This window comes from Anastrepha ludens, chromosome 2 (genome assembly GCF_028408465.1).
Source record: "Anastrepha ludens isolate Willacy chromosome 2, idAnaLude1.1, whole genome shotgun sequence".
In the NCBI taxonomy this organism is placed as follows: Eukaryota; Metazoa; Arthropoda; class Insecta; order Diptera; family Tephritidae; genus Anastrepha; species Anastrepha ludens.
In genome coordinates, this window is record NC_071498.1 from 102,121,074 (window position 1) to 102,139,509 (window position 18,436).

Genomic DNA, 18,436 nt, shown 5'->3' on the forward strand with positions numbered 1-18,436 from the left:
ATGAAATAGGGTCTGGAGCCGGATGGTACTTAAACGTTAGTAATAAGTATCACTAAGCTATGGCAAGCTATGGAAATGGCAACTGTTTTCCAAACAGAAATGTTTGCCATCCTGAAAGTAGCCGAATGGATAATCGTGAGGAGATGGAGCGGGAAACAGATTGGAGTTTTCAGTGACAGTCAGGCTGCACTAAAGGCCCGGGAGAACGCGAAGCAAACCTCAAAGATTGTTCAAGAATGTAAGAAGAAGCTTAATTCTGTCGCAAGACAAAACAGGCTTGTACTTTTATGGGTTCCCACTGCGTTACAAAAACGAACTTTTTTTCTGTCCTATGAACCAAATATACTTTTTCGGAAAGGGGAGAAAAAATAAAAATACACGTGTATCGGCGATTTTCATGTACACGTCAGAATTTTTTTTTTATGTATAAAATATAGAGCTCGTAGTCCTCCTGTGTGAAAAACTTTGGATCAATTTTTAACCCTTTTTCCGTGATCCAATCGCGCTGAATTTCTGCAGGCAGACTCGTGGAAATGCTTTTATTATGTAAAATTAGAAAAAAAAATTTTATTAATTCTTAGATTTTCTTGAATTAAATTTTCGGCATAACTTGAAGGGACTCCAAATTTTTAAACAACTTATTAACCTTTAATTTTTTGTTTCATACAACACACTCTGTGCCGCTTGTGTGTTTGTTACAGTTCCGGAAGTTCCGACCATCTGACAATTGCGCTACTAGGAGACATAAACTTTGACAATTGTTTTAAGTTCTGTTGCGCGAAAACGTATTTCTGTATATTTCATCTTACGAAAAATGCAGTGCCCGACTCGAAATAACTTTTGTTACGTTTGTGGCTTATTCGCACCAAGTAAAATTTTTAAAAATATTACGAAAACAGTGGTTAATTCGTTTCAGAAAATATTCAAGACTGCTTATGTTCCTTACTTGTGGTATACTCTGGAAGTCGTGTGCGACTATTGCTATAGAAATTTATGCAAGTTTACTGATGGAAGGTCAACAATAAAGTACTCTGCACCAACAATTTGGCTACCACGTACGGGGCACTGCAGTGAACTGTGCTACTTTTGCGTAACTTTTACTCAAACTAAAGGGTACCAATACTTTCGCCGCAACAAAATTCGCTACGCTAATGTAGAATCGGATATTCCAGCGGTTCTGTACTCACCAGAAGAACGTATAGCGGCTTCAATGGAGATTTTTGATGATGTTCCCAAATTAAGGGATGGAGAACCAACTGTAGCACCAACAATGCTATCAACATTTCTTGCATCGAATGCGAGATGCGGGTAACCAAAAGTATCGGAATTTGTACCAACACCCAATGAACTTGGGACTGCAGTGCCGCATTCAGTAACGCAAGCCGACTTCAATGACCTTGTACGAGAAGGAAATTTGTCAAAGAGAACAGCCGAACTCTTTGCATCACGCTTTAAGCAGTGGAATATAGTGGCGGCTGATTTTAAAATAACAGCCGCTCGTGATCGACGTAACAGTATTCCATATGACACAAATGCTTACAAACGCAAAAATAAAAGGCCTAAGTCTCTTTAAAAGCATTAAAATTTATAATGTAACAATTTTTAATTTTAATATATTATAATAAAATTACAATAATAAAAAAATTTGGGGTTTTATATCTCTATTGTAATGCGGAGTGAAATACCTTTCTTTTGATACCCACGCCGGCATATCTCATGCAACTTTTTTTTTTTAATTTCGAACAGGTGGCAACCCTGAGAAACATTGTCAGTGGCAACACCTAGGTGAAAAGTCTAGAAATGTAATAATAATAATACACTATCTGTGTACCCAATTTCATTCAAATCCGTTAAGCTAATCCTGAGATCGTTTAAAGTTATAAAATACAAAAAAACAAAATTGTGATGTGTACATGAAAATCGCCGATACACGTGTATTTTTATTTTTATCCCCTTTCCGAAAAAGTATATTTGGTTCATAGGACAGAATGTGTGTAACGCTGTGTTATGTATGCAATTTGCATAAAGAGCGATGGTCCGGTCTAGAATGCTGCAGAACTGCAAAGTGTTTTGTGACAAGTCCGAACAGAAAACTTTCAAACTTTCTACTAAAACTTGGAAGGAAAGACGTTTGGTTGGTGGTCGGTATTATTAGAGGACACAACCCATGGAGTCAGCATATGACCAACATTGGAATCATTGAGCACCCAGTGTGCCTGTCTTACTTAGATAAGGCGGATAGCACTGACTCTGTGAGTGTCCTGCCTTAAACTTCTCGTTCTCTAAAACTGGAGGATATTTAAAGATTTGCCAAAGAATGTAGAAAATTCTCACAGGACTTCATCTCTGTCTCTATTCTTTCTTATCTCTTTCTGATACTTTTCTCCTTCCCTCCTTGACTATCTACCCACTTTCCAGAGCTCTATAAACGACTTAGTTTGCAATTATCTGAGGAAATAAGTTCAACTAATGCGGATTGACAATACGCCAAATCTTGGAAAACACCCACGAAAAAAGAATCGACACACAACATCTTTTCGTCGATTCATTGGCAACGACGAATATAACAGCTGTATGAGCTTTAAGATCCAGCGGCAACTTTGGCTGAGTCATGTCTTCCGAATGGATACAAAAGCTCCGGCTTTCAAAGTATTTGATGCGGTACCAGCTGGTGGTAGCAGAGGAAGGGGAAGGCCTTCTCTGCGTTGGAAAGATCAGGTGGAGAAGGACTTGGCTCCACTTGGTGTGTCCAATTGGCGCCGGTTAGCACGAGAAAGAAAAGACTGGCACGCTTTCATAAACTCGGCCAAAATCGCGTAAGCGGTTATTGCGCCAATTAAGAAAAAGAAGAAGAATGCGCATTGACAACTAGACTTAGTTCTGATAATTTAAGCGGATTAGGGGAATTTTCGATGGCAATGTTGCCGAAAAATTACGTTTAACATCTATTGTGAATAAATAAATAAATAGTCAAGCTTTTAAAAAAAGAACAAGAAAGATTGAATGCAATACTAACTTTTATTAACATGTTCGAAGTAATAATAATAATTTATTAATTGTCTTGATATTTCGGAGCAATTTAAAAAGATGTAATTCAAAATTTTTTTAAATAATTAATTCTTCCTTAGTATTTGAGCAGCTAATACCCGTATTTGTTGTATCCGACCCATTTTTTACTGACAAATAGCTCACTCACAGCTCTCACTGTGACGGGTCTTGAGCAATTCTGGTGCCAAGACCTGGTAGCGGCGGAGGTGTGTTATAGGGGTACACGCGAATGGTCGAAGTTTGTGATTGCATCTGCTTATTTTCCTTATGATGCTCTGGAAGGACCACCACCTGGGAAGGCTACTAGTCTCGTGAGGTTCGGTGAGCGGCGCAATATGGGCCTAATGCCCAGCATATAATCTGGGGCAGCAGCAAGTGCAATGAACGGGGCTCACGGCTATTCGAATTTATCGCATCCTCTTGCCTAGACATACATAACAAGCATGATTTCCTTCATACTAAAAAGTCTCGAACGACAGGTGGAATTGCGCATATGTCAGAAGTCGCTGAAGGCTCACCCTCTGTCTCCATTTCATCATGCCTATCAAAGTGGAAAATGTGAAAGTGAGAGTCGGCACTGCAAAGCCTTGTTGCTAGGGTAGAGCTGGATATCGATAGGAGGGACTACGCTATGGGCATCTTTCGTTCGATGCTGGCCCAAAGAATCGTCTCGGTGTGAGCAGAGGAAGATGGTGTCATACGGCGTTAATAGAGGTTACTCCCATTGCTCTGGTGCATGGTGATCGATCCTCTGCTCACCACCTTAAACGACTCAGGAGTTGTAGACATTCTACTAAAAAGTTATGGTGAAGTCAATGCAGCCTTGAATTAGGAGGTCCTCCGGCTCAGTCGGCATTTGACAGTTTTGTTGTTTTACAACCGATTTTCATGTTTTTACATGGTCGTAAAGTCTAACACTTTTGGAAGAACCTCCCGGCATTTCAGGGTAATCGGGGCAAAATTGAGATTTTAATGATTTTTACCTGGTTGTAAAGCTTAACGCTTTTGCAAGAACCTCTCGCAATTTTCAAAAGTAAATCGGTATTCATATAATTTTGCCTTGCCAATTAGCAATGCATGCGGCGAGAACAAATTCGCAGAAAAAAGTTCCGTTGTTCGTACACATTGTCTACTAACAAATTATACTCAGGTTCGTGGCAAATTTCGCTTGGTAACAATGGAGTGGGGAGCTAAGAAAAATCGCAGTGATTGCATTACGTCACTGTGGTTAAAGTTCAAGTGAGATTTACAAATTGCTGAAAACACTTAATATTTCGAGAATCTAGCTTCCTGAATCGCTTTTCCCAAACGTCTGAAGAGACAGATAGAAAAAGAAGTAGTGGTCCTAGCATTGTTCGAACCATTCGGTCCTATTTTGCTCCTTATTGTTGATAGTCAGTTCGCGAAGCTTTTCCGTTCGCAGCAATATGTAAAATTTAATTACGTAAACCTTTATACATAACTGTACAGTCTAAAAAATTGTTGTTTATATACCATATTGCCTAATCCGTTGTGGGATATGGGAAACTAATAAATCCCTCTGACTTAAACTAACAGGCAAAAGGTAAAGGTCAACAGAAGATAAAACTCTTTGCTAGCTGTAATTATAAATATTCACATATAAAGAATCGAAGTGTGTCTTGTCACCACCTTATGATCAAAGACAGATAGAAAAAGAAGTAGAGGGCCTAGCATTATTCGAACCAGTGCAGCCATAAAAGCTGTTCGTCAAAGAATTCGCAGAAATTCCCTTAGAAAGCAGAAAATCACGACCAGAGAAATGAATATGTCGACCAGATCCATGTCAATACTAAAGAGATGATCTTCATAGGAAAGGCTTCCGTCGCTCAACTGGTCATCTTTTGACAGCGGGGTTGAAAAAAATTAGGCGCGACAGATGCAGCAGCTATTTCGGAGGCACGTGGTCAACGGCCATGAAAATATTATTATCAATTGTGTAAATGTAGCTTGGCCTATTCCATTGCGATTCCATTTACCTCCTTCTATATATCCAAACAAAATATCAAACAAATAAAATTAAAATTTTCGTTTGAAAAATGCAACCATTCCATCGGTATTTTGTTATGACGTTGTCACGTTAAACTATCGTCAGTAAATCGACTTTACAGACATCCTCTTTTTTTTGTTTTAGTTTTTCTTTAAACTGAGCGGTAGAAGAGCGCGCTATTGAAAAAAAATGTGTCGCAAACCATACGAGTACATACTTGCTAAATCGTTCCCAAAAAAGTCGGTTCTACTTCACTTGACCTCTATCCAGTCAAGGACTGGTACTCCAGTAGCATTTCCCAAACATTTATGGGAAATGTGTATGTACAACAGCAACATATGTGCTTGCTAAAGTCTTATCTTAGAAATATGCTTTCTAAACATGATTCAATTATACAAGGTTAAGTAAAATTTGACAACTGATTTCGGATGCTACTTAATCCATTGATGCAATTTGGAAGCAAGGGAAAAAAGGGCATAAGGGGTATATTCAGAAACGCATTATAAATGCGCAGTAATTGCAGCGCTGGCAGCACTGCCAATGTGACAAGTGTTGCAATTGTTAGATTGGCAGTATTAAAATTTTTCCTGATACAAAAATGGCGTTTTGGAACGCGATGCATTTGCAGTACTGCCATATTTGCATTTCTGAACGCATTGCCAACACTGCAAAAGTACGTTGCGCATTATAATGCGTTATTGAATATACCCAAGTTTATCCCCTTTCTGAAAATGTAGTAAAAATTGAAAAAGGTCGTTGTAAGCCATAGAATAATTTTATGTTATTTTATAAGTGGTACTTAATTATTTATATTTTTAACTTAACTATTCCCATGGATTTGTGTCATATATATAATACGGTATATTCAGAAACGCATTATAAATGCGCAGTAATTGCAGCGCTGGCAGCACTGCCAATGTGACAAGTGTTGCAATTGATAGATTGGCTGTATTAAAATTTTTCCTGCAAATAATGCGCGACGTTTGATACAAAAATGGTGTTTTGGAACGCGATGCATTTGCAGTACTGCCATATTTGCATTTCTGAACGCATTGCCAACACTGCAAAAGTACGTTGCGCATTATAATGCGTTATTGAATATACCCATATTTACTTAGAATATTTTCGATGTTTATCAAACACGAGAGCACGCAGAAATATGTGATGTTACTTATGTATGTGTTTTAAGTTAGTTCGCAGTTGTAAAACAAATATTAGTTAGATGGGAAACGAGACAAAAGTAAAAAAATGGAGTCTCTAAAGGAGCATTTTCATTACATTAAAATGGAAATGCAGCTAGTAAACAAAAATATTTTGGAAAATTATTTCACTCTTATGCATATAAAGCAATGTTTAGTAACCTTTGCATTACGACGTGTTGCAAATTTCCTCATTTCAGTATCGTACGAACGTAAATGTACTTTTCATAACTGGTTTTACAAACTTTTATTCCTGAAATAAATGCTGACTTTTAGCATCCTTCATATGCATTGAGAGAGTAACTTGTTAAACCATTGAATTTGATATAGATTTGGCTGCCATGATATGTTAACGACAGGAATGAGATAAAACAGAAAATTTAATTTCGTATTTCGAGCATAACAATATACATATGTATGTGTAGTGTATCAATAGAGGGAAACAACCAGCTCGTTCTCAGTTCAAATAACAACTGTTCAGTTTATTAACATTGACTCTTATTTCAAAGATTACTAATAAGGTGAATATGTATGTATGTATATAAAGAGAGTGAGAGTGATTGTTATAGATAAATTATGTTATTTACATTGATATGCATTTATACAATGTTATTTAGGCTAACTGTAAATATCAATACTCTATAATATGTATGTATAGTATGTATATTTGTTACCGTAAAGACATTGCGAAAGCAGAAGTTCAGTCGATCATTTCTCCACATAAGAAAAACATTGGAGTTAGAAGAGTTAAAATTGAAAAAATTACAAATGTATTAGTTTATTGTTTAAAATTTGTCTACCTCAATATACTTGGCGTCCCTAATATTAGTAAGAGTTAGGAAATATATTCATATAGTCTAAAACTAATACATCGAAAAATTTCTATATTGATAATAGTCCACTTTTAGTAATTGTGATGATTCGGGCAGAAATCAAAAACCTGTAAACCAAAAATCTTAAAAATTGTTAATTCATAAATATATCACTACAACTTACGTGTAAATGTAGACGTAAAGCGCGAGGACTTGCTCGTGTAGGTGTTGCGCATGCATCTACGTACAGCATATTGTTCTAAACCGAGTAGGGTATCGACGTGAAGAGCTAGTTCGGAAGCCAAATTGATTTCAGTGGTAGCAGAACTAGGCACATAATGACCGTCACACTTACTAGGTATTTGCACCATCATACACAGCACGTTCAATGTCATCTATGAAATTGTCCGTAGCACCACATGTGACGATGGTAGAAATACGCGCATACTTGCCTTCGTTTCTAAAAACCAGCTCTTCAACACACATCTTCCGCTGCACTTGCTCGTCTGTGAAGTCCTACAAATAAAAACTTTTAAAACCAATTTATTACCAAATATTCTAACAGAACTTACTAACTGTAGTTTATGTATTGTATGTAAGGTGGTCACTATTATATTTGCAAAAACACTGTTCTAAAAACCAATGAATGAAAAAGTTTAATAAGAATTTATACAAATGTCTGATCTGGACTTACGTGTATGAAAATTCACCAACCGGTAGTTTTCGGCAGCAGAAAGGCTACTCCAAATAATCGACTACCACCATATGTAAGACATAATCGACCTAAATAGTGAAAAATTACATTAATTTACAAAATAATTAGCTTTTATTATTATACTTACTTGAACGTTTACAAGCAGATAAATGATTTTCAACGAATAATAACAAGGCAAAGCGGCAAAGTGAAAACGATGTTGCTGACCACATAATTTGCACCAAAAGTTTAATTTTTACTACAATTTAAAAGTTTTTTCGTAAAAAATATAGGTATATTTGTAAAGAAGCATCATGTTTTCAAATAAGGGAGCCGATTTGTCAAGAGGGAGCGAGAAAGCTGCTTACTTACCTAGCCTTCTATAATTGAATCATGCTTTCTAAAAGAAATGCAGCTTTAGATTCACTTACTTTTATAAACAACCTTTTTTTATTGTCTTCGTTTCCAATTTTCGCACTTCAATAAAAGTTAACAAATTTTACACTCCGATTTAAGTAGTTATATAAATTTACAATACTACTCAAAATACTATTTATAGGTAAAAAGTAAACAAAAGCTTTAATAAATTCACGAAATCATGACTATGGGTGGAATACGATATTAATAAATTCGTTTATTTATGTGCTAACCACTGGAGTCAACCGTTTGTTGTGTCGCTAGCCATTCCGCTATTTTCTCCTTATTCTGCTGTAACCAATTAATATTAAATTTCACTGTTTCCAGTGCTTGTTTGCGTGCTGTTGTGCCAGCTCCTGCTTCAGGATATTTCGCAAAGAATGCTTCCATTTCTTCCAATTTTGTTTGTGTCACAAATCGGCGAGTAATCGTTGGAATTAAGCGACCCAGATAACGTTCGTTAATGCCAAAGCGTTCAACTAGACGTAACCAATTCTCACGCACATAATCCCACACCAAACTTTGACCAATGGGATTAGTTGATATGTATGAGAGGCAGGTAAAATAATCTTGACCGCGTACATAGCTTTCGTTCCATGCCAAGTTAATGTAACTTTAAATTTAAATGAGCAAATATGTTGTTAAAGATGAAAATATGCAAATTTTTATATGATCTACTTACCGCTGCAAAATCCATGGAGAGTTCACCGCCGACAAGGCCTCCATCAATTTTACTTTCTCTTGAGCATCAGTCTCATTAATGAATAACTCCCACACTTGATCCCACGACTTTTCATCGCCTGCAGTTTGCATGCCATAGTAATACACAGCCGAACGAATATCAGGATCGGGTCTATCGGTGGAATTATTCAGCCAAGCAGTGAAACGAGTAGATGCCTCCGTTAACATTGGCTCATAACCAAAATTACCAGCCAAATTAAGTATCTTAATACGCAATAAGCTGAAAAGAAAAAGTTTTTACTTAATAACCAACTAAAAATTTGTTAAATATGTATTTATTTTGAGAAACATTTACTTATCCAAATGATCCGCGCTCACTTCCCAGGTGACACTTTGATAAGCATTCACTAACAGTTTTCGTACGAAAACTACAAAATCGCGGAATGAATCGGTGTAGTAGAGCAGATTTCTCAAATTTTCTAGACTCGAACTGGCCACAGACCATGGCACATAGTCTAATTCTTTTTCCAAGTACTTCGAAAAGTTAAGTGCAATACTGTAATCCAGCTGTGAGGCAGCGGCTAAAGCGAATACATCATTAATGAGATGGGCACGGTCGGCATTGCTAAACTGGCCGCGTGCATTAATTAAGGCATTCGTCAGTTCCAGCCATTGTTCAGGTGCATAATTTACACGGTAATAGCCCACTTGATTCTTATTAAACTTAATCCAATCTACAGCTGCGCTTAGCGTTATTTTAACTGTATTGTTTAAAGGAAATATTTGTGTTAGAAGGCAAAAGTAAAGTGTATGCAGGCAAATATACCTTCGTTATCGTTGTAATTGAAGATTGTACGCTCAACCGAAGAATTATCGCTTGTAAAATATGTGATTGGAATAGACCAATGGTAGCTACGAAGAAAGGGAAAAAAAAACGATTACATATGTGACATACAAAAACAACATATTCTATATTACCTTGTTTATTTTGTTTATTTTGTTGGAAAGTTGTTTATATATTTTACAAAGTGGCGCAAAATTAATCATCAGTTTTGCTTTTGAATACATTTTTTTACTAAAAACAAAAAATGATTTAGAGTAATGGAAATCTTTATTTTGACTTTTAGGCGCGCCATTGATTGCATGTTTCCATACTGCTGCTGTCTAGTTCACAAGTGCAAAATGTGATTGACGTATAACTCCATGCGCAAAAATTGTAAATCCTCCGCTCAGGTGATTAATTTTACGCCACCTTGTACATATGTATGTTCATGCCATGATGCACTACTACATGCATGCACTCTTGCGTACATGCATTCATTCAAATTTCAAAAAGCGTCTAGAGTTTTTTCTCACGTTGCAGAACCTACTTTTTCTTGTGTACGTGTAACAGGTACACATTTTTATATGAAAACTTGTTACTTATTTCGTAAATTTTGTATATGTAAGCAATGTATTATATTGAAAAAAAAAAGGAAAAGATAAAAGTTTTTCTATAATTTTGCTGTGGCGGCCGCCAGTTAACCATCTTAAAGGCATTTTTTGTTGGATCTAAATTAAATTATTCTCCGTTTCTCCTGTATTAGAAGTTTCGTATGTATGTACATATATTATATTAGACCGGGTCGATTTGTGGGGAGGCAAAAAAATCGCCCATTGCTCTGTGAAAATCATATTCTAGGGATCAAAATAAGAAACTATGCCGAAGGAACCATACCTCTAAAACTAATTCTGATGTCCCCCAATTTGGGTCGAACTTTTTAGTTTCTTTTCTATAACTCACTTAAATTAATTTTTTCATTTACATATGTTCTGACTAAATAAATTTCTCAAGAGAAAAAATAGATATTATTATAAATAAATAATAAATATTATTATAAATAAATAAAAATAAAAAAAACATAGCCATTTAGCTGATTTTTTCATGTAAAGGCCAAAAATTGTGATATTTTTAAATTGGGGGACATCAGAATTCGTTTTAGAGGTATGGTTCCTTCGGCAAAGTTTCTTATTTTGATCCCTAGAATACGATTTTCACAGAGCAATGAGCGATTTTTAAATCGACCCACCCTAATGTACATATATATATTGTTTTTAAACCAACTTAATTAATTACTTGAATTTCGACTCCTCAAACGTAGCATTGTAGGATTCTGGATTTGACAAAAATCTCTTTTGCGTAAGCGTATAAGTGTTGCCATCCTTTTGCACTTCCACAACAGGCAAACCCATTTGTTCAGTCCATGTTTGCATAATTAATCTGCAGAAATATTTAACAATTTATTAGACAACTAAATTCATAAACGAATATGGTCTCACTTACTTTATGTCGGAATCAGATACCAATGCTTCAATTTCTGTAAAGTAATCATCCGTTTCTGCATTGCCGTAGTAGTATTTTCCAAGATAATTCGTGGTGGCATTACGGAATGTTTCCTCACCAACTAGATCTTCTAGCATGCGTATAACGGCAGCGCCTTTCGAGTATGTAATTGTATCGAAAAGCTCTGTAATCTGCGCCGGACTTTCAACCGTTTGCACAATAGGATGTGAGGCCAAAGAGGAATCATAATCGAGTACACCATGCAAATCAGCGACAATAAATTGATCAAGCTAATAAGTGGGAATATAAAATAGCGAGCTACAATAATATTTGATATAAATATATTTACCATATCCCATTCTGGATGCATCTTATTTACTCCTTTGTATTCAATGTAGGAGGCGAAGCCTTCATTTAGCCACAAATCATTCCACCATTTCATTGTGACTGCAAGAAGGGCAAAAAAAAAGGAGTATTAAAGAACTTGTATTACTGAATTAATTAATATTTTAACAAGTCCACTTGAATCAAGGTCACTACAATTAAAATACCGCGCATGCTTCTAACTGTACACTTTTGTAACAATTTTTTATGGTAAACAATTATTTAACGGAATGTAAAGCAAATCTTTGGAAACAACAAACAAGTAAGACCATTTTTACTGGTCAATTGTATGAAAATGTATCTAAAGTTATTACGAATTCACGAAATATTCCATATGCTATGGACATAGTACAGACTTGTTCGACCAGTAATTTATTAGAAAAAAAAGATTCTGTTTGACGGCTCATACAAAAAGAGCGCTGAGCATTCACACGTTAAACGCATTTGAGTTACTTAATTGTTTAATTACATAAACATATGTACGTAATAGTGTTTTAATTACATATATGAGCATATTTAGAAAATCTTGTAGCACTAAAAATAATAGTCTTACCCAGATTTCCGAACCACATATGCGCCAATTCGTGCGCCACCACGGTGGCAACACGTTGTTTGTTAGTACTCGAACTGATTGTGGGATCATAAAGTAACGCTGTTTCCCGATATGTCACCAAACCCCAATGTTCCATAGCGCCCGATACAAAGTCTGGTATTGCAGCCATGTCCAATTTTGGCAATGGATATGCGACATTGAAATACTCAATGTAATATTCAGTGATGCCAACACCGGTTTCCAAGGCATAAGTGACCTTTTCAATCTGATTGGATGTTGCAAAGACACGCATTTCAAAATCGTCAGTGCCAGTCGCTGTGCCATTTACAGTTTTCGATTGAGAAGTAAAATCGGATACAATTACGCAGGCCAGATATGTGCTCATGGGTACACTTTCTGCGAAAGTTACTTCGGTAATATTGCCATTTACGACTTCGCTCTGAAATTAGAATATCAAAATGTGTTTGTACGTGTAACTTGTCAGCATACATATATAACTACAATCAACCTTAGCTAAAGAGGAAAACTTACCTGAATAGGCATATTTGAAAGAGCATGATAGCCGCCATCAGTTGGACGCGCGACAGTAATAATAAATGTGGCTTTTAGTGCCGGCTCGTCGAAACAAGGGAAGGCTGTGCGCGCATAAGTCGGTTCAAATTTAGTTGTGGCAATCCATCTGCAACGAAAAAGATGCATTTACTAAATCAAAAATTCAACTTAAGTATATTATAAAAAAAGGAGCGCAATAAAATATTATATATTGTTACAGTTTCATATGATGCAATACAATTTTCAGTTGCTTGCTTTTGCTTTACCACACCTTCTTTCATTTGTTTTGCTATCCAAATAGGAGGATGCGTAGAAGCCCACTATACGGTCGGTGAGCGACCCGCTGAATGTTAGATGCAGCGAGTAGTTACCAATTTCCAAAGGATCTTTAAATTCCGTAACCCAATACTCCAGTTCCGGATGTGCAAAGGTCAATGTTGGCGTGAGTTTAGCTAAAGGCGCTCCACCCTCACTCAACTGTACCACCTCTTCCGTAATCACATTTAATTTTTTCGCATGCACCGGTATGTAAGATATTGGGCTAAGCACTTCCAGCTTCATTTTAATACTGCCCTGATAAGTTTTGTTGATTAAATCTGGTGTCAAACGCAAATTGTACTGTTTTGGCCGGATTTCCTTCGGTAAACGAAAACTCAATTTTTGCAGTACTTTTGAGGCAGCAACTATGGCAGGTTCAATAGCTAACGCGGTCGTTGTCATTTTGGAATCGCTAGTGGAATGTGTCGCCAAAGAAGTAGAAAAGTCTGTTGTTGTTCTAATCCGTAAAATTGATAGATCCGCTGGTGAAAACAATTGATCGTTTGCCAAATATTCGCTGGATTTTGCTGTTGTTGCCGCAGTTCTCATAAGCGCGGGCTCGTTCACAATAGTTCGGCCGACATAAATGAGCGCACCCAGTAGGAATGCGCACAAAACGAGTAACACCAAGCAAAAACCAACAAGCGTTATGAATGCGTTATTCGGTTTTTTGCGGCAATGCCGTGAATCACAGTCTCGTACGCGGTAATGATGGTCGTCTGTTGATAAACTGGAGCGCGGTCGAACCGGCGGTACTTTTGATTGCGGGTACATATTTTCTCTTTACTTTTTTAGCAAAATATTTCGATAATTAATTTTTTTTTAATTTTCAAAATGTTGGCACTGAATTTTAGTACATTATGATCTAAACTTAGTTGTGAGATTTCACTATAATATTTTAATTTTGTTAAATTGAATTATTTTATTTTACGTTAAAAGGAAGGTAATAGTATTTTTACTTATTCAAAAAATTTAAGTTGGGGAGCTGGATAATTAAATCCGTCCATTACTGTGAAGGCCAACCAATAGAAGTAAATTGTAAACCTGGAAATCTCAATAACTTCCCTTCTGCGGCCACCGTAGTTGAGTGGACCGGTGCGTGACTACCATTCGGAATACGTAAGTTTGAATCTCCGTGTATAAAATACCAAAATATTGGAAACAGTTTTTTTCTAATAGCGGTCGCCCTTCGGGAGGCAATGACAAACCTCCGAGTGTATTTCAGCCATGAAAAAGCTCCTCAAAAAAACATTTGAGGTCCCTCCATTTGCGGAACAATATTAAGAGGCACCCCACAAATCGGAGGAGAAGCTCGGCCAAACACCGGAAACCTATTATAAATATATACGAAGAGAGCGGTTATCGTCCATGTATATGCGATTCACACAGATTTATGGTGCTCACACTCGCCAACGTAAACGTACGCCCTTATCAGCTGACACGATGAAACTAATGAGAGTCCCATGTAAATGAATTCTCACTACCATTCCCTTCCGTAGTATCGTAGAACGTTGTTTTATCGTGTCAACTTATACAGGCGTACGTTTACGTTGGAGAGTGTGAGCACCATTAGAAAACACTATTTTCTTAAGTTCGCCCGTTCATTCGTTCATAAGATTTGCCGTCAATTAGAAGCATCAGACAGCGATGCAGAGTCTGTATCAAAACGTAAAACACACGAAGAACGTTCGGACACTGTCCGACCTACAGAATTTATTCCACAAGTGCAAGCAATTATTCACGACGACCATTCCAAATCAATTAGAGGGAGCTTAAGGTTTCTGAGGGTCTGATCTGTCGAGTTGCCCACGAAGATCTCCAGTATAAACCCTACGATATGCGTAGAAGACAATTTATATCGCAGCAAACACGAGAACAACGTGTTATTCAATTAAAACTCCTAAACAAAATTAAACACTTTGAAATGCCTGAGACGCTATGATTTTTTCTGACGATAAAAACTTTGATCAAGACCAGAAGACCAACCGCAGAAATGATAATTGGCTATGTTCCAACCCTACAGAGGTTCCTCTTGTCATACACACGTAGGTTCCACGTGTGAAATGGATGGACAGAATTCCATTGTAAAAATAATTCCTTGACAGAATTCGGGTGTAGAGTACCTGGTGTCGTGGCAGCGGAAGTTACTCGTTCAATTTCGTTTTTCATCATAGCTAAAGGCAAAACGTGAGAATCAATCACCCTTGAGTTCTACGTCTTTTTAAATATGAGAAAAAAAATAACTCCCCAAATTGTTACGAAGGACAAACATTTCACCACAAATTATGTCTACGCTGAACACTGTGACGAGGAAGTCGACGAAGATAAAGATATGTTGGTTGATAGTTAATTTGAGTATAAGTTAATACGAGTATAAGTTTCTTGAACGAAGAAAATATATGTATAAAGGGTGATCAGATTGGATGTTAGCTAGAAATCCAACGTAGAATCTCTCTTGCCAACAAGTGCTGCTTTGGACTAAGTAGGCAAATGAGTAGTAAAGTCATCTCTCGACGAACAAAAGTAACACTCTACAAGGCTCTCATCATGCCCGTCGTAACGTATGGCGCTGAAGGGTGACGATGAAGCGACGCTTGGAGTGTTTGAGAGAAAGATTCTGCGTAAAATTTTTGGACCTTTACATGTTGGGGACGGCGAGTGGGCTGTATGAGCTTTACGTCGACACAGACGCAGCGAATAAAGATCCAACGGCGACGCTGGCTGGGTCATGTCGTCCGAACCATTTGGTTCCAACAAGATAGCGCTACTTGCCATACAGCCCGTAAAACAATGGAATTATTGCGCCGTCGTTCCGATGAACAATTTATCTCTCGTCGCCGACCAGTAGATTGGCTACCGTGTGATTTCACACCTTTGGACTTTTATTTGTGGGAGTATGTAAAGTCTAAATGCTTTGTGGATGAATCGGCTTCGATTGAGCATTGGAAGCCAGCTTTACTAAAGTTATTCACAAGATACCAACCGACGTCCTCCAGCGAGACATTCCAAATTGGTGTTTACGCATGGGCGAATTACGGCGCAGTTGCGGCCAACATTTGAAATGATTATCCTTAAAAAATAAATGTCATGAATGGTTCTACACAAAAATAAAAAAAATTGCCCAATCAAATTGAATTATTGTTGTTTTATTTCAATTTAAAATCCCATAATTCTAAGTTCATCACTCTTTATCTCGTAATATCAGAAAATGTTTCCTCTATGGTTGGGCCTTTCGTTTTTGTTTCATAGTTGTCAATTTATTTTTTCTGATAATTTTAAACAACTCATAGGCATAACTCTTATAGCGGAAATATAGAAAGAGTTATACTTGGCGAAATAAAACTTCATCTTCAGAAACTTTAAACTTTTCTTAGTAGAAAGCGTTTTTCGTCGAGTAAAGGACGTATTGACCAATGGAATTATATATATAATTGGCGCGTACACCTTTTTTGGGTATTTGACCGATCCCTTCCTCCTATTTGTGGCGTGCGTCTTGATGTTGTTCCACTAATGGAAGGACCTACAGTTTCAATCCGACTCCGAACGGCAGATATTTTTATGAGGAGCTTTTTTCATGGCAGAAATACACTCGGAGCTTTGCCATTGCCTGCCGACGGGCGACCGCTATTAGAAAAATGTTTTTCTTAATTTTGGTGTTTCATCGAGATTCGAACCAACGTTCTCTCTATGAATTCCAAATAGTAATCGCGCACCAACCCATTCGGCTACGGCGGCCGCCCATGGAATTAGTATATTGAAATTCGAGGTCATTAGATCGAATGAAAACAAATTTTACTTAGACATTCAGAGTCTTTTATTTTTGCTTTTCAATCAACTAATAGCACTGTGTACGCAGAAACTTCGCATCCAGTCATGAAATTAAAAAAAATTTTTTTTAATTTTGCACTGCAGGTTGCAAAATAATGTGTGTTCAAGTTGGCTGAAAATACCACCAACAGAAAATATTCAATTTGAAAATCCAGTTTACTTTGGAACACTCATAAAAACTTCCTAACTTGTTTTATTTTGAATTTGTGAATGTCCTACCTGAAATTGCTTAAAAACATTGCACTTTATTTCGTAAAAATTCATTACCTGGAATTTGATTGAGGTAATCGAACGAAATGAGTAAATTTATTGCAACATAACAGCAATTTTGCGCCGTTTAAGAAAATGCAAATCGAATATAAAAGCACACACGTACACATGTATGTACGTATGTAAATGTTATCATAAATATTTAAATGTTTACTGGCGATAAATAAAATCTTCATGCTCTTACGAAATTCGTACAAACGACTCGAAACTATTGAACAGACTTTAATGTTCAAATGTTTGAACTTGGCTTGAAACTGGTCAAGAAATTAAAAATTCCTGTTTTAAGCAGTCATACACATACATACTTATATGTATGTGTGTATACGTGATTGTAAAACTGTGAAATAATCATTCACAAAATTTAATTTAAATGCTAATACTAATCTCTTCCCAACGAAATAAAATCCACTCTTGCCAAAGCGCATACACACATGCGCACATTCACATATTTGCATTTGTACATATTCGCGTGTCTATTTGCATCTAAATATTTCTGCTATTGCCAAATGAAGTCAGTTTATGCCAGTGAACGTGCGCTCTTTGCTGAAATCAATAGACACGCAAAGACTTTTTGTCTTTGTGCGAAATGACAATGAGATATGTGTCTAATGCAATTAAAATTATCATAGTTCCTCGATTTGCTGAACATATAAAAACAGAGCATTAAGTGGAGCAATAAAGTGCGATGAAGTAATAACAAATTGCTTTGAAAATTGCATGCGAAATGCAGTATAATTATACACATTTGAGTGTAATGTATATATGAATGTGCTTATATGTATGGATGAACTAAAGTCTATGTGACTACAAACATACAGATAGAGAAGATTGGTACTTCGTACATACATATAAATATTATATTATAAGTTTAAAACTATAGATTTCAAATCGTATTTTCATTTGAAATCGCAGCCCATCTGGTTAAGTAGAAACTAATGACCAAGACTGCTGCTCGTAGACTAGGAGTAGTGAGGCTGAGGGTACTAGGCATGGCTGACCTATGAAATGAGACTTTTCTTTCAATTTCAAACGTTTATTACCAAAAAATGGTTACAAATTTAATCTTCAAAATAATAGCCATCGCTAGCTACACATTTTTCTCATCTCTCAGGCAATTTGTGGATGCCGCGGTAAAAAAATTGACCGTCTTTGGCCGCAAACCAATCATCGAGCCATTTTTTGGCTTCTTCGTGAGAATTGAAGCGCTGCTCGGAAAGTGCGTTGCCCATCGATGTAATCAAAGGATAATCGGAAGGCGCCAATTCTGTTGAATAAGCCGCATGCACCAGCGGTTCCCAATCGTACGTGTCCACCAATTCCCGGATCGCTCTTGTTCGATGTGGCGGTGC

General features: G+C 36.8%; 1 protein-coding gene across 8 annotated transcripts in view; it reads right to left on the reverse strand.

The window, feature by feature from the left end:
* Positions 1 to 8,183: 8,183 nt before the first annotated feature.
* LOC128854928 (glutamyl aminopeptidase-like) overlaps positions 8,184 to 18,436 on the reverse strand; it is a 52,368-nt gene continuing 42,115 nt past the window's right edge. For 3 of the 8 annotated variants that reach the window (XM_054089409.1, XM_054089410.1, XM_054089408.1), the window contains exons 2-11: positions 12,943 to 13,877; positions 12,651 to 12,798; positions 12,120 to 12,558; positions 11,532 to 11,629; positions 11,183 to 11,472; positions 10,976 to 11,119; positions 9,686 to 9,771; positions 9,215 to 9,620; positions 8,861 to 9,139; positions 8,184 to 8,791 (exon numbers count right to left, since the gene is read on the reverse strand). In XM_054089409.1, coding sequence (XP_053945384.1) covers positions 8,407 to 8,791; positions 8,861 to 9,139; positions 9,215 to 9,620; positions 9,686 to 9,771; positions 10,976 to 11,119; positions 11,183 to 11,472; positions 11,532 to 11,629; positions 12,120 to 12,558; positions 12,651 to 12,798; positions 12,943 to 13,763 — 3,096 coding nt within the window. In that variant the 5' untranslated portion in view covers positions 13,764 to 13,877 and the 3' untranslated portion in view covers positions 8,184 to 8,406. The remainder of the gene's footprint in view (positions 8,792 to 8,860; positions 9,140 to 9,214; positions 9,621 to 9,685; positions 9,772 to 10,975; positions 11,120 to 11,182; positions 11,473 to 11,531; positions 11,630 to 12,119; positions 12,559 to 12,650; positions 12,799 to 12,942; positions 13,878 to 18,436) is intronic. The other 5 variants (XM_054089414.1, XM_054089411.1, XM_054089413.1 and 2 more) reach the window with 4 other exon arrangements.